The sequence below is a fragment of the Porites lutea genome, chromosome 3, assembly GCF_958299795.1.
Source record: "Porites lutea chromosome 3, jaPorLute2.1, whole genome shotgun sequence".
Classification (NCBI taxonomy): domain Eukaryota; kingdom Metazoa; phylum Cnidaria; class Anthozoa; order Scleractinia; family Poritidae; genus Porites; species Porites lutea.
The window spans coordinates 23876879-23893525 of NC_133203.1; the positions used below are offsets into that span (position 1 = coordinate 23876879).

The 16647-nt window shown below is 38.2% G+C and overlaps 2 protein-coding genes across 2 annotated transcripts in view; one reads left to right on the forward strand and one right to left on the reverse strand.

Moving 5' to 3' along the window:
• Positions 1 to 5972: 5972 nt before the first annotated feature.
• Positions 5973 to 7087, reverse strand: LOC140929521 (tyrosyl-DNA phosphodiesterase 2-like). The gene has a single exon (XM_073379284.1). It carries the CDS (start codon positions 7085 to 7087, stop codon positions 6074 to 6076), a length of 1014 nt encoding a protein of 337 aa, XP_073235385.1. The 3' UTR covers positions 5973 to 6073.
• Positions 7088 to 7192: 105 nt separating this feature from the next.
• Positions 7193 to 16647, forward strand: part of LOC140932005 (origin recognition complex subunit 2-like) — a 19023-nt gene continuing 9568 nt past the window's right edge. Inside the window, exons 1-8 of the mRNA XM_073381673.1 lie at positions 7193 to 7271; positions 8681 to 8767; positions 10829 to 10915; positions 11766 to 11809; positions 13253 to 13331; positions 14298 to 14370; positions 15475 to 15511; positions 16133 to 16234. Coding sequence (XP_073237774.1) covers positions 7193 to 7271; positions 8681 to 8767; positions 10829 to 10915; positions 11766 to 11809; positions 13253 to 13331; positions 14298 to 14370; positions 15475 to 15511; positions 16133 to 16234 — 588 coding nt within the window. The remainder of the gene's footprint in view (positions 7272 to 8680; positions 8768 to 10828; positions 10916 to 11765; positions 11810 to 13252; positions 13332 to 14297; positions 14371 to 15474; positions 15512 to 16132; positions 16235 to 16647) is intronic.

The window sequence follows — 16647 nt, forward strand, 5'->3', positions numbered from 1 at the left end:
GTGAAAAGGGTGTGAAGCGACGTCATCCCTTTCACACATATTTTCACATACACTTCACATGGGGTTTCACACAGGCTTTCACATGTGAATCCTCATTTAAATTCACACATATTTTCATACACTTCACATGGGGTTTCACATGGGCTTTCACATGTACTTAATCCTCAATGAATGGCAAAACATCTAGAATTTCACATGCTACTAATTCACACATTATTTTCACATACACTTCACATGGGGTTTCACATGAGCTTTCACATGTAAATCCTCAGAGATCGGAGATCATGAATGGCAATAGAATTTCACTACCCTGCGAGCAGAAGTTTGTTTACACGTAAACAAACCAACTATGCGACAGACAAGCCACCCAAACGACTTCATAAACGCTAAAAGCCATGCAAGAGAGAAAACTCCGCTTGCAGGGTAGAATTTCCCATACAACTTCACACAAATTGGGTATGTTGTTTCACAAGCAAATATTCAGTAAATCAACTAGCTTAGATCAATTTACACACAAATTTACATTTGCACTTTCCGCTTGCAATAAATTTGTCTGAAGTACTGTCAACTGCATGCATGGTTGTGTTTTCATATACTCACAAACAACTTCAGGTTTATAGCCTGATCTGTTGGTTTATTTATAATTTTACGATATTTTCAGAAGAACTTGATTTATATAAAACTGGCAAAAAGTGAAAAGCAAACTGGATAGAATTGATTGGCAAAGGAAATTGGTTTCATATTATCAACATGGTGAAACTCAGTTCAACTGACTCACATGTCCCAAAATGAACTTACTTGTAAATTTAAGTTACTCAAAAAAGGAACATAAGGCTAATGGAAACATCAATGTCTAATCCTGTTTATTTGTCAATATTTATTGCCTGGAGGATAATGATAAAAACAAAACTTTCTATCATGCTCAGTTTTTATACCTTTAATTCCTACATCAATAAAATAACCAATAATATACTAATTTTTGGTTAGAAATATTTCTTATAAATTGTAATAATTATGATAGTAAATGACATAGTGGCCAATTTACAATTTCCACTTATTAAGGAATACCAAGTTACAGAAAAGCAATCTAGCACTCAATGTCAGTGAAAAGACAAAGTGAATAAACAACTTTGAAAAATACAAGCATGTTTATGGAGAAAAATAATGCTAACTGACTGCTTCTTTCAAAGTGGCTGAACAGCTTTCTGAACTGAAGGTCCACACATCAGACTAGACAGAGCTGCCTTTTATTTTTGACCTTATTGTAGATGTATGAATATTATGAATCGAAGCTCAAATAAACAAACCTACTCAAATTTTATAGGTTTTAGTTCAACTCTCAAGTCATTGTAAATTAAATGGAAACTTAATTGCTTCCGACTTGTAGTATACATTGCATGCATATCGGAAACTTATGTTATTTCTTCTCCTATTTTATTTAACATTGGTCTTGACAAGCCTGCCACAGCCTACTAGCGCCAGAACATAAAATTTTCAGAGTATTCCATTGACGATTTGCAACAAACAGTACAGTTTTTTCTGCAGTAAACAAAAAGGAATCAATCAATGGCATATCTGTGCATGCATCTTAAATTAAGATGTATCTTTGAAGGTTTAAGCTTACGTAAAGTTATTAGAAAACCAAAGTAAGCTCTAGTTAAGGAACCACGATATCAAGAAGAACATACCTTTCTGCAATAATCCAGCTGAGTTGCTGACTTGGAAACATGCTTTTTGTGAAGAATTTTGCAATTGATCACTGTCTCTCGAAAATAACATGGGTATTATTGAAAGACTGTCTTTCTATCTATCCGAAAGTAACGAAAATATTCTGTTTGCAACGCTGTGTTGCTTGTGAAGTCCGCGTGAATTTGAACTATTCAACGGAACTTCATTTTACAATTTTCTATTGGTTGAAAAGCCGCACGTGACATTGTAAATCAAATCGCGCATGTGCTAAAATCACGGGGAAGCCTGGAAAACAACAAACATGGCGGCTAATCTTGCGATGGAGAAAGTGCACTCGTTTGAGTCGAAAAAGCGGTTATTTTCAGCATTGATTAGAATATTCCAGTGCATTTGAAGTGTTAGAAGCAAGAGAAAAACTTAACATTGTTCCTTAAAGTTGGGAAACCTTTGAGAATTTAAGGAAATGCTGGCCTTCACTACATGAATCTAAGTTGCGACTAAATACGTGTTGTGGACGTTGTTCATGTCGGATAAGCTCAGGTACGGAAAGCTGATTGAACCAAAGACAACTTGAGCAAACCAAGAGCATGCCAGTTGTTTGCTTCAAGGAATCATTAGTTGAACGAACGGTATCAAAAGAAAACTCAAAAAGCATGCAAAGCAAGGAACTGTTCGGATGTGCAAGTGGACTTTCAACATTACAACGAGGAACGTTACAGTAAGAAACAAAACAGTCATCAAGTGTAGTTACATATGTCGTATATGTTAGCAAAGTAAGTTTTCTGATGGAGTAATAAAATTAAGTCCGTTTTGTCCTCAATGAAGATCTGTTGAAAGGATGGTTTAATTCTCAGGATTAAGCCCTCCCCACTTAACAAAAATCATGGTACACATCTTTCTGGGTGGAAACTCAAGTGGTAAGATACACAACCCACAAATTTAGATGAGACAGTTGATAAAATACATAAATTTAGAAAGCATGTTCTAGCAAACAATGAAGACAATGATATTTGTAAAGATGCACATGTGGATCGGATACTCGAAAGGTTTTAATCAAGCCAAATATAATGAAGAATGTACAGTGTATTCAGGGGTTTCAAAATGTTTCGAAGTAAGCGCCAACTCTTGGGGTTCGCCTTTAATGGTGATGATGATGATGATTTGTAACAGCACGTTTGTTGTGATCACTTGCCTTAAAGGTCTGACGCATTAAATTATAGCGAATTTTCTAGGTTAGTAACTTATCAAATCTTATTCTTCAAAAATTCATGACCCTCATAGTCAACTTAGTTTGATATTTATCAGCTATGAGCCGTAGAATGCTAGATGTGGCATGGCATGAAATTTAATTTTGCAGTTTTCATGAGGAATGAAATGCCTTTCATGGGGTATTCACTAGAAATTCATGCCATTCTCATAAAAATGTGGTTCATAGTGGTTGCATTTAACAAGCCCTGAAAAAAATTCACATGCTCACTCTGACATGCCTAAAAGTGTTCACATGCAAGTGAAAAATTTCACATGCATAGCATCTATTATGCATGTGAAATTTGAAGTTCACATGCATGACAAAATTGTTTCACATGTATGAAAAGATTTCACATGTAATAAAATGCATGGAAAAAAAGTTCACACATATGACAAAAATTTTTCACATGTATTACAAAATTTCACACGCATATCAAAAAGTTCACATGCATGTGAAATGCTCATGTGGTGAACTTGTATTTTTTCCAACATTGATTTCACATGGTTCCTTTTTTTCACACACTTTTCACACCCTTTTCACACGATTTTCACATGCATAGCCCTAGTAGTGTTAGCCCTATTCTTAAAATGAACACAATAAAAAACACTTGAAATAATTTTCAATATCCACGCATAACAGGTCATTTAAAGTCGTGTTCACTAAACCAAAATCAACTCGCTGGCGATGCAATCGAAACCACAAGACACAGCTTCTTTGACAATGAGAAATTTTGGACCTGAGCCTCGGTCATTAAAAACCAATAACTGGTCAGCTGATAATGTAAAAAACACGTCGCCTCTATTAGTTGTACACTTGAGCCTGCACTACAGTCAAGTGACACTGGTCAGTGGATAGCCTTTTTAGACAGCTGTCAATTGACCATAATATGGATCAAGGATGTCCACTATCAAGTTTTGTGTTTAAAAACACAGATTGTATATGCCTTGGACACCTACCTAGTAATTCGTAGTCATGACAAGAAAATCTTAGCTTAGCAGCCAATTAAGGTGCACATATTGTAGTCATTATTACCTACCGGTATAAGAGCTTTGAACTGAAGCTAGGTATTATCACTTATTGTAAGGATCACACATAAGAGTATATGTTGTTACAAAGTAACTCTTAACGGCAAGGAATTGTGGAAATAATAATTATTTCCACAATTCCTTGCCGTTAAAATGGTCTTACAGCTAATTATTAGCTGTAAGACCATTTTAACATGTTCTGCACAAGTTTGGACATCAATGGATCTGCCCTAATATTTACAACCAAATCTAGAAGATCAACTAGAGTTTCCTTCTCTTACAAAACAGTTCAATATTCTCTACCCACTGAGAAGCAAGCACTCAATGCGTCTGAGCTTGTTTAGTGAGATTTAGTGTGTGGTGGTCTCCTATTTGTCTCATAAAATTTGTGAATAAGTAAGTAATTAAGTAAACACTTTATTTAAAAAGGGTAACCACTTAATAGCTAGAAGCTAATGAACTTGAGGCCCTCAAAAAATAAGAAAAGAAAAAAATTACAAAAAATGTAAATATCTAAAACCTAGTTCTATCTAATCTAAAAATTCTAGCTGTTTTGGTCGGAAATAGGATATCAATTTCGACCATTTTTGTCTGAAATAGGGTATGGTTTGTGCAGTCTAGTATTAAATTGGGTATGTTTTTTAGAAGAATTAGCTACTTCTTCATCATTTGATGATAAGACTGTTTCCCTTTTAATGTTTACGCCAACTACCGTGTATGTGCCGTAACAGCTTGTCACGCACTCTAGTCATGCACCGGGCTCCAGGGATAGGGTAAAGAAGATCACAGATTTTGGTCCGAAATAGGTCAAGGATTTCAGGAAGCTTGCCCACACCCCCATCCAATTTTTCTGGAAGTAACCCCCAGAATTTTTGGTCGTATTAAGGACACAAAAGGGAGGGCATTGTGCTAGGCATTCCTTGGGGAGACCATGGAAACTGGGACTAAGAATCGTTGCGTGATCGAAGCCACGCACATTTTGCAAAGAAAGCTTAGGAAAGATTAAGTTTAGAGCTTTTCCGAAACGTGTCGGTCCACGAATTCTATTAATTGAAAGCGTTGATTACTTTGGAACAAGTGAACACTACTGAGTGGTTGAAAAAAATAAGAATCTTAATTAGCAAAATTGCGATGGTCGGGTAGAGTTGGGTATGTTTTTTAGAAGAATTAGCTACTTCTTCATCATTTGGCGATAAGACCATTTCCCTTTTAATGTTTTCGCCAACTACCATGTACGTCATAACAGCTTGTCACTGTATGCAAATGTGTCTAGTGATGAGCATTCGATTTATTTTTGGCAATGATTGAATTGACGTGCCATGTAAATCACTTTTTTGGATATCTGACAATGATGTAATTTCTCTGGTATTGAGGCCCTTGAATTTTCATTTATTTATACACGCGTATAGCTTGCTGCCGCAGAGGTATTTCTGGTCATCACTAACACGCATACTAAATCAGTTCAGAAGCAAATAAAAAGTATTGACATCGATAAAGTAAGAAGTTAAAAAGATTTAGCGCATACTTGGTATTTCTAGTATGAACTTGATTATTAACAGTAAAATCTTTGTTTAAATAATTGGGTAAGGTACCGTAAATAAGTTTGAAAACTAGAGAGCAACTGCTTATCTTACTTTCTTCATAAAAAAGAAATCCATTTTAACTTATTAAAGATGACGAATCACTATCAGCAGACAGGGGGAGCAGGTCTAGTTCAGAAACTTTTGGGTGGAGATGCACGCTGTGAAGGACATGTGAGCCCTGAGCCTTATTAGTTGCTGGTAAATTCAAATTTGCTGATCTCATTACTTTTAATGTAAATTCCCAGTTTCCTCACTCTAGACTAAAATCTTCAACCATTTGATCATTTTCGTGGAAAACGATAACTTATTCTAGATCCAAATTATTTGATTTCTTTTCCCTATCCCAGACTAAACTGCTTGGAAAACCATACCCTTCACAGGGTAATGAGAGGTTTGGGTGTGAGATTGTGCATGTTGGGTGGGGAGGAGGGGGGGCAAACATGGCCGGTGGGGGAAGGGATCTTAAACTCTAGTGCAACAGTTGAGAAATTTTTACATGCTTGCATACTTTTGTTGATTTAACCTCCTTAAATCAGCTTTTTTTCATCTTTTTGGTTAATCACTTCCCTCCAGTCTGGTGATCTCTTAAAGAAAACCTCGGATGCTGCTGATGTTTTTTTATGCTGAGTTTTGCGGGAAGATAATTCAATGATGGTGAACAGACCAAAATGATCACTGGGTAGAAGACCAGATTTGGTTGACTCACTACCAACAATTCTCATTTCCTTGACTTTAAAGTCTGACAGTTTACAGAAGACCCGGTCAACTCTTGCTTTATAGATCTTTGTTGTATTTGTGTTGCTCTGCATGGATGCAAATGCATTCCTGCTCTGATCCCAAGTATTTCCATTGCTAACTGTGTTTCCAGGAAGCGACAACCATGCATCAGACCAAGAGGAAGGCAAGACAACTTCCCCATCAGCTTTAAATTTACCCTCATTGATGTTCATATCACCCATAACACACACATTTTTGTAGCCTGAGAGAACCTTCAGTGTTTCTCTTAATTGTAACTCACGCTTTTGCGTATTGGAAGCCGCATGTACCAAGTGAGTCGTTGCGATAACAAATCTGACATTTGAAGAAACAGCGCTCTTGGTTTCTGCTCTGACCAGCTTACGATGGTAAACTGGGGAATTTTTTAAAGGGTAAATAAACCACTTGTCTACTGGATAAACGGTCAAAATAACTACAAAATGCTTCCCCTCATGTTTCCTGATTTCGACCTCGGGGTGACGTGGAACTACGTTATATCGATCAAACCAGTGTTGTCTTCGCAATAGTGCAAGACTGTCCAGCGTCACTTCTTGAAAAGTCAAAAAATCTGGTTTCAAGTTTTGCACTATTTCTCCTAGCGCGTTCATCCGCGCTTTCATCTTTACAGAAGGATACCAAATGTTGAATGTGAGCATAGTAATTTGTCGTCGCGATCCAAGACTTGATGCAGAAGGAACACTTAGAAAAGCACGTAAGACGAACACAGTAATGATTAACATCGAAAGTATTAGAAGTGGACCTCGAGAAAACGGCAAGACAGCCATGTTTCTGCAAACCACAATAACAACACATTCTTCAAAATGCTGCATAGGGACTGGGCTCTACTTCGGTGACCGTGAGGCCCTGGGTTCACTCAATGGCTCAATATAATGGCGGATGAAATTGAATTTGTCAGTGATGAAGATGTTCCGAAGATGGAAAAAGTCAAACGCAAGACTGTTCCGACGAGTAAGTTTCGTTTTTCGCTGCAATTAATTTTGTAACGGAAGTGTTTTGGGCCATTCTCTTTTGGTTCTTTTTTTACTGCGTAGATCATTGAAAGTTGTATGTACATGTGCTTTATGTACGGTTAGCTCCGCTGATTCCATAATAAAGGTTGCTTAGGGCACTGGGATCTGGTTATTGGACACTGGGTATTTGAAAGTCACTTCAATAATTTACTTCAGTGACCACCAAAAAAAGCTGCCCAGTGTGCAGTTTCCAATGCCCAAAGCAGCCTCTACTGAATCAGCTATAAGCTTATGCATCAGTCAATTCCACCTGCGCCCAGCCCCCCACCCCTCCCCCACCCTCGGCTGACCCCCGGGCATTAGCATTTTTTTTGCCTTGGATGGCAAATTCCCGGGGGTGGGGACTCTTGAGCTGTCAAATCCCTCGGGGTTGGGACGAAAAAAGAGGGCAAATGCCCCTTCCTCCGTCAACACTGCAACATTTTTCATTGATTGCACAGTCAAATAGTGCCATTTTAAGCATTTTAATGTGCGATTTTTTGTTTCAATTAACGTCTTCCTTTGTAATAGCACGAGGATTCTAATTACGACTTCATGCCGCGGCGACATGCACCAGTTTATGGTTTTAGTATTGATATAAAATTATTGACATTAAAATTAATAGAGCGCTGTAATGTTATATGTTATGAATAGTTTTGTAAATATGAAAGGATGTTCTTCAAATAATATCAACAGAAATTTGATTCAATAACCAAAAAACGTTGACTACATCGATAGCTCCAAGTTCGCTACATAATTCTGGCTTTATAAGCGATGAAGAAATGCAACATACATGTAAAATCGAGAACATGCCTTTACAACCCTCTACAATTTATTCCTGTCCTTTACAGACGAGCCAATCGACTTTTTTTCAAGTAAAACCTTTTTTGTAGTTATATTCTGATGGGAAACCGCGTGCGTGTCAAAAGCTCGGGAATGGCGCGGGGGTTGGCAAATGCCTAGCCCCCGGGCAGTGCAAAATTTGCAAATGCCCCAGCCCCGGGACTGACAAGGCAGGCAAATGCCCTGCAGTTGCTCGGGGGGGCGGTTCGGCTGGGTGCAGTTGGAAATGACTGATGCATTAGTCTTCATCATGCATAATGCTCATTGGTCCTTATCTTCATATTGTCCGAGCATGTGCATTTTGATTATCCTTTGATCTCCTGTGATAAATATTTTTCGATTTTCGGTCCTCATTGTTAACAACTCTACACACTCCACACCTACAATTTTTACGAAGATGCCAACCTCTTAGGAGATCTAAAATCTGGAAAATCAGTCCTTCTTTTGCAAAAAGATGCTATCCAAAATACGGATTTTTTGGCATAAAATGTCAGCTGAAGCGAAAAAAAAAATGGTCATTTTTAGGTCTTGGTGATTGTGATACCCCAGTCAGTGGATCAACAGTCTATGGATTTCAAACTCCCAAGCGACGTGGTGCATTAGCACAGGCTGGTGAGTTTGCCTGTAATTACAATATTTTATTATCAAGTTTTGAAAACTCATTTAACTGGAGTTAGTTGCAGATTGGTAGAGAACATGGTAGGGAGAAATGAGTGGTGGTTGGGTAAAAAGTGGGAAGGGGGGGGGGGGGCAGTTGATCAACTAGGTTTGGGTGATGTGTGCTGTTCTGACCTCGCCTGGTTTAAGACGTTAGGGACCTCACGATCGAACAAAGGTGACGTCCAGGAAAACGTCGCTGAAAAGTAGGCTTCACATCCTTTTCACCTTTTTCGAGATTATCCCAATTTGCCCTGTTACTTAAACAAAGGGAATTCTGGTTGGAACTGAAGAGAGGGGACCTCACTCAAATTCCAAAAGACATTGTAGAATTTTTGTTTTTCGCTTTGCCGTTCCCGTCCTCAAGTAAACTTAAAATTTGCTCATTTCACATTGTAGTTGTGCAGGGACATCAAAGAAATGTACAAGAAAGTGAGATGCTTGTGCAGAATTGTTGTTTTGCTCATTAAACCTATTGCTTTTTTGACATTCTCCTTGCTGTCGCCATTGTAGTTTCGTAAGGTCCCTATTTTATGCATAGAGACAGCTAGGGCATGACACCAGCACTAATCCTAAATATCTAGCTGGAGGCCAGAACACTAACCATTAGACAGAGGTGTCTCCCACACTAATGAGACTGCAGGCAAAAGTAACCAAAAGCCTTAGTCTGTTTATAAACAACTCCCAGGTGTGTCATCGGAATTATAGGTTTTTTATTTATTGCCATGACATGCCACTCAATAATCAGAAACCAAATCTTACATCAGAGAGAGTGGGAAAGTGGCAAAGGCGTCCTTTCTAAGTAATTTGTTGTGTGTCAAATGATATAACATCAGTGAGTGATCTTTACCAGATCTCAGGGAAATGACATAATCTGTCACATACTAAAAAGACTTGAACCAAAGTTGATTTCTCCTGGATTTTCTTCATACATATACTGTAATTTTACCCTTAGTGGTAACTTGAACTATCGATAACTCAAACTTCCCGCTAACTTGAAGTAATTTTTGTTTCCCTGCAGATCATTTCTATATAATTCTACCCTTAATAACTGCAGTGAACCATGTTGAAAAAAACAAAACAAAACAAAACAAAGCAACAACAACAAAAAAAAAACGGTGTACATAGTGAAATCCGAAACATTGAGAAAAAAAATAAAAAAACAAGAAAAAACAATCAAAACAAGAATTCTTGGTGTCAATTCTTTATCTTTACTTTTTTGGCACTCCAGTGAAAATTCAGTGTCCATCTCAGTTTATTAATCAAGCTTTGTTCCTTATAATTCCTTTTTCAAAACATTAATCAATATCTTCTTTGCCTTGAAGTGAAGTGTGAATGATAGTTGCATTCCTTTTCCCTCCTATCAGAAATGTTAAAATATTATCTTAAATTTCACATCAAACCCACAATCGTGTGTCATAAATAATAAAAAAAGACCATCTAAATGCCACGAAGAGTCCTGTACATTTATAGTAAATGAAAATTTTGGCATCTAAATATTTTATGTAAATCCACATGGGAGCGGGGGTGTTTGAAGTCGGAAATCCTGAGTGGAGGGGGGTTCTGGCAGTTTTGGAAATCCGGGAGGAAGGAGGGGTCCAAAAAGCGTGCCTTCCATCGTGGGGGTGTGGATTTTTTCTTGAATAACCCATTTGCTTATTTCCTTAAGTATTCCCAGGTATTTGCTTTCGAAACTCCCGATAACTCCAACCTTCTAGGGAAATAAAAAAAGTTCAAGGTATCGGGAGTCAACTGTGTATATTATATATCATAATAAATTTGTGATTTTTTATTCATTCTATTTGTTAGATAAATAATAAAATATATTTTCCAGTATTCAACAATGTTGTCTTGTTGATATTGGTACTGTTTATTGGGATGGATAATTTTCTTATGTTTTCGTATACAAATTTTTTGAAATGTTATTCGTCAATCCAAACTTGAACATTCTGAAGGTTTTTTAGATCTGCTATCATTATGTTTTTATGTTTATAATTTTTAAAATGTGTTTTTCAGCATCCTCAGCAATACATAACAAAACACCAGCCCATGCTGCAACAACAAGCAAGAGGACAAAAACCCCAAAAACTACGAATCAAAAAGGTAAAACTGTAAGGTAATCATGAAATCAAAAAGGGAGTTCAGCCAACTTGGCTTTTTGATCAATGGCTTCAGACCGTAGACTTGAGAAGTATTTGAAGAGGTCATATTGTTGTTTGGCTTATAATTTATTATATTTTATAGTGCTACGTGAGAAAGTTCTGCAATTTGATTGGCTTAGAGCAGTGGTATACCTACATGTGAAAATTACAAATCTTTTGTGGTAGTAGTATAAACAAATAATAGCATGATTTATACGTGATATTTGGCATAAATACCACTTGTGATACTTGTCTCAAATAACAGTTTTGAAATATCACTTGAGGTATTTATGCTAAATATCACTACAAACCATGCTATTACATGTACAAATACAAAGTTTTCAAGTATTGATATTTTACCAGCTTTAAATATGACAACATTCTTTGTTGGAATGACATTATTATCTAGTATTAATAAAAATGTGACATCTTGTTTAAATGTCCGCCAGTTAGCGACAATATAACTCTAAACATATACGTCCAGTTTTTTAGCCCTGGGCCCATAAATTGTTTTGTTTTATATACCTTTGTTTGAATGTAACAAATAAATGGCAATAAAATCTATGGGTCATTAAAGCACATTGATCACCATAAAAGAAAAGACAAAAAAATATTATTGTTTGCGACCCCATCTTTTACTAATTACCCCCTCCCCATTCTAGTTTTTGCCTTGAAATAAAATATGCTGAAATGACATATAGGGTTTGGGGGGGGGGGGGGGGGGTGGGGTCGTAAATAGATGACATACAGATGAATGGATATGCATTCGTATTGGTGCCTCATTAATTTTATTAGTTCTTTTGTTTTGTTAGGTTCAGGTGCTAGAAATACTGTCTCAGCTTCTGATGGTGATGAGGTAATTTCATTTTGTAAGAAAACAAATGTGCACTTATTTTTAGAGGGGCTGAGTAGTGAAAGATAAAGTAGCATCATTTTCAGATTCTTTTTGGTAGAAAGATCACACAAATATTTGCTTTTCAGTCTTCTTGATGGAGGAATTTCCCTCATCTTTTAAGATCGAAATGCACCTGCGCTATTTATTTGTAAAGCCTATAAATTCAACCAAGAGCTATCTTTTCCTTTTAGGAAAAAAAAAGAGAATGTATTTGATTCTCATGCTGACTATACAAGTACGTCCCAAGTTGAGATATTTCCCAAGTATTACAGTGGTATTAACTAGACAATGGCCCATTGTTTTGAGACAATACTTAAGATACTATATCTATAATCTGTTTATTTTGTGGTATATAGTTTTCCAATCATAGTTAGGTTCCCTTCATGGTGACCACAGCGTGCCAAGTACTAATGCATGGTTCAATTTGACCTGTTACCACCCCCCCGGTCAACCCCTCGGGACAAGTCCAGCTGTTTGGGCCAGGGAATGGGGAATTGTTTGATGCGGTCCTGTCCGGAGGGGGGGGAGGGGGGGGTTAGGGGGTGGGGCAAATAAAAAATAACTTCTCTTTGATTTTGTAAAGTACGTATCATTTCTCGCGCGGTTTGTACGACAGCTGCGGACCTCAATCAAGACTAGCGTTTTTCAAGGGAAAACACATGAGAGTGGTTGGAGTGGAATAACTATCAAAATTAAAGCCTTTTTTTTCGAGTGTTTTAAAATTTCACACGAGTGTGCGTATAATGCGTCCTCGAATGGATCTTTTTTTGTAAAAGAAACAAAGAAATATTTCTTCAGCCTAGTTTGATGATAAGAATACTTAAATAGACTTCAGACTCAGACCAGTGTTCTTATGAAGTGTTCTATCCAGGAGCAGCTTAATAAGAGTTTTTTTCTTCGTTTACGTTTTCAAATTTATTGTTTATGTTTTAACTACATTATATATGTATTATCCTTCTCTAAATAAGCTCTAGAAAACGTTTATAAAAGTTCTTAATACGTCTCGTTTTGCCATCGTTCGGGAATCAATATTGCCCTTGAAAAGATGTACCCCCAAAACATGTTGATGAGGCCTATCAGGAGCTCGGGGGTGGGGAATTGTCTTATTCTACGGTACGTGCTTGGGTGCGGGGAATAGACCTCCGTAAGAAAGAAAGACATCGCAAACCCCCGGGGGTATGTCATGGTATCAGGTCAAATTGAACCATGTTTAAAGCAGTGTTTGTTTTCCTCAGTTTCCCGCCAATATTGCTGTAACGCTAGAGAATCTAATTTGGGATTTTGCATTTTTTCGTGGTAACGAAACCAAAGAATCTGAGATCGAGAATCTTGTCTTTCCGTCTCCCAAAGAAAATCAATTTTTTTAGTTGTAAATGAGCTTTAACGCCTTACTTTATACTTCAGGCAGCTGGAAGTTCTCAAGATGAACACAATGTTAGCGGATATTCTCTGCGTCACCGGAGAAAAGCTGTGCTTTTAAAAGGTCTTTGTTTGTTTTCGTTCTCTTCTTTCCCATTCACACCCTCATTGCTTTGTCTAAGTTTAATTCATTTGTCCCTCAATTTTACACTCAGAAACACCATTTGAAGCTGCTTTCAGAAGCCGTATTTTATCGCACTTTTCTGGTCAAAAAACGATCCAAAATGTGGTTTGCAATTGCGTTTGCATTTAATTTAGGGGTCATGGCGAACCTAAAACTGGGAGCTCCTTAAATGAGTATATATGAAGTATTTTGATTTTTGGGAATGTCCTCAAAAAAATCCTCCCCAATCCTTTTTTTTTTTTCAATTCTCCTCGCCATTTAGCTTTCCTTTTGCTGCTTTCTTTCTCCAATCGCTCGCGGTCACTATTTTGACGGGTATTTGAGTTAAGTGGGGGTGCTCTCATCATCCCCTTCTCGCGCTTCTTGAGCGCTTATGACCTGGTGAAAATCAAAATATTGGTGTCGTAAGCGAAGTCAAAAGAGCGACGGAATCTTTAATAGTCAGAAGAATCAGAACGTTTCCTTTTCTTTCGACTCCGCTTAGGACTCCGTCGCTTGCGTTCCGCTTATGATCTAGTGAAAAGCAGATTGTCAGAGTCGTAAGCAGAAATTAAACGGAAGGATAAACCAATCACAATGCACGTTCCCACGCTTTGTGATTGGTTTGGTTCTTCTGCTTCTGCTTCCGACTCCGACAATCTGGTTTTCACTAGATCATAAGCGGAACGTAAGCAACGGAGTCGTAAGCGGAATCGGAACGCCGTGTTCATTAGATCATAAGCTCTACGCTTCTGATTACGACTCCGACTCCGTCGCCAGTGAAAACCAGCCTTAATCCTTGGGAGAGCCTGTAGAAGAGGCAGCTTTTGCTGAGTTTTTCAAAATCAGTTATATGAGATAAGAACCAATGAGTATTAAAGGGACAATATTGACATTAATCAGTGTTTTGTTTACATATTTCGTTAGGCATTCAGCGAGAATCAGATTCAGAAGACTCTGACAGCGAACGTGGGGAAATTGATCATACCCCGGCATCAAGGTATCGATTAGTATGTAGGATTTGTTTTAATAGTTTTAGTGGTGTCCCTCGAAATTGTCATGCATTCTAAATGTGTAAAAACAACCAAAAATTTTTTTCGCCCGCGGCCGCAAGCCTTGACCGAAACCGGAAACCGCGCATGAAAAGTCTCTGGCACCCGGGGTAGTTATAAGTGTTCCCTCAAGCAAATTGGAAGAGCCAAACTTCCATTTGTCATTCATGACGTCAACGTTGTCGTTGCTCAAGCTCACTAACTTTTGTTTGAACCATAAAACCCGCAACATACAGTATGACAATGGCCAGTTTACAGACTTTTGACAGAGAATTGCTTATGGCCAGTCCCTTGAGGTTTCTGCCGTTTTCGGGCGCTACTGGGTGGCGGGTCGGGCGGCATCGACCCACACAATGTTGGTATTCTATCTGACAAAGGTGACACCATCAGGTGCCGCGCCAGGAAGGCCACTGCCATCAGGCAAAGAATGAATGTCCTCTGAATGGGGAAGAGGGACCAGACCTATCGGCCATTTGCAATCCTCTCTTGGAATACGTAACACCTCTTCTGTTACATAACATGACATTTTATATCGTTGACGAAGTTCGATCGATTCGGACGAAATATTAGATTTTGTTTTTACATTGGCATGTTGCTCTGAGTTTTAAAATTTGTATAGTTTGGGTGGAATATGACTGTCAGGGAAGTGTAGTACCCAATAGGACTGTTGTTTACAGTGGCTGACAGTTCTCCCCCAACACAATTTCTTACGCTATCAGGCGAGGATCCACACCGGTTCAGTCCACCGTTTTACGAAAATCGGTCAAATTTTTGATAAAGAAATATATTTGTAATAAAAAAAACTTTCCAAGTTAAAATTTGGCCAATATCCTGTCTGAATGACGCAGAAACCCGGGAAAGGTGACTTTAGGGAGTTAAAATCCAAAACATTTCCTGAGAAATATACCCGGAACCCCCCCCCAGAAGCTTGCGCCTTTGCCACTCGTTTGGGAAATCAGTTAGTTTTTATCCTAGATCCGTGCCTGGCTATATACTCTTTAACAGTAAACTCTTTGGTTAAAATTAATTTACGTTTGTTTCTTTTATCGCAGAATTTTCAGCCAAGTTTCAAATGGAGGCACAGACAAGGTAAAGCTGCGGCTTTTATATCAGATTAACGTGTTTATAATCACCGTGGTGTAGTAATATTGGTTGGCGCAGCGCCGCTACGAGCCCCGGGGGCACTCCTTTATTTGGCCTAAATGGGTATGTGCTACTGAACAGGGTCTTGAATCTTAAATTCACTATTTGGCTTCTTTAACAGATTGTGTTTTTGAGTAGTAACACTTTAAATGAGCTTGAAAGTTGACGATGAGCCGTCTACATGTGTGCTACCAACAATTTTTTTTAGGAAAAATCGAATTTACCGATTTTAGTTGAAAAATAATTGACATTTGAACTCGAAACGAAATGAATCATGGTTGTAAAATAATGTCTCTTATCTTAAACAGGGTAGAGAAGGGTGGGAAAGGCCTCGGCGCCTTACTTCTTCCTAAACTACTCTTGAGTTTGCCCCCGGAGAACGGCACTTTTAACTAAGCTAACCAATCGACGGTATTGTTGTAACTGTGTGTAAAATATAAGATACGTGGAAGAGGAAGGGGTGGGGGGGGGGGGGGGGGGAGGGGTATGGGTTAGAGGTTTAGGGTTAGGGTTAGAGTCAGTGTTTCAGGTTTAATATCTTTACTCCTTTTATGTGTTATTTATCAGATCGAGGATGCACGTGAAGAATACTTTGAACAGCAAAGCTCCAAGTGCGTCACATCAGATCACACTCTTTCAAAGCTAAATATGCCTCGCATGGATCAACAGGTGATCATACACTGCCTTGTTACTGCTGCATTGATAACTTGCGTTTTGTTACAGTAAGTTACTGTTGGAAAAGTAATTTTAAAAATTCGGTTGCGAAAACCCTGGTTTGATCAGCACCTGTCTATGGATGTAGTGTCTGCAAGGGAATTCATATTTTTTGTAAGTTTTTTTTTAAATCTACTGGTATCCCTCATACACACCCTATTCCATAGGTAATTCGTCTCGAGTTATTTTTAGAATCGGGACAAAATTACCTCGCGCGCTGCGTGGATGTTTCCAGGAGGTTTCGCATGACTAAACGCCGTGCAAAACATGTCGGGCGAAAGGCAATGAAAGCGTAAAGAGATCAAGAGCATTCCTGAATATTGAAGCGAAATGAGTCGGCGCTCACCCGGGAAAAGCGAATCGTTGGA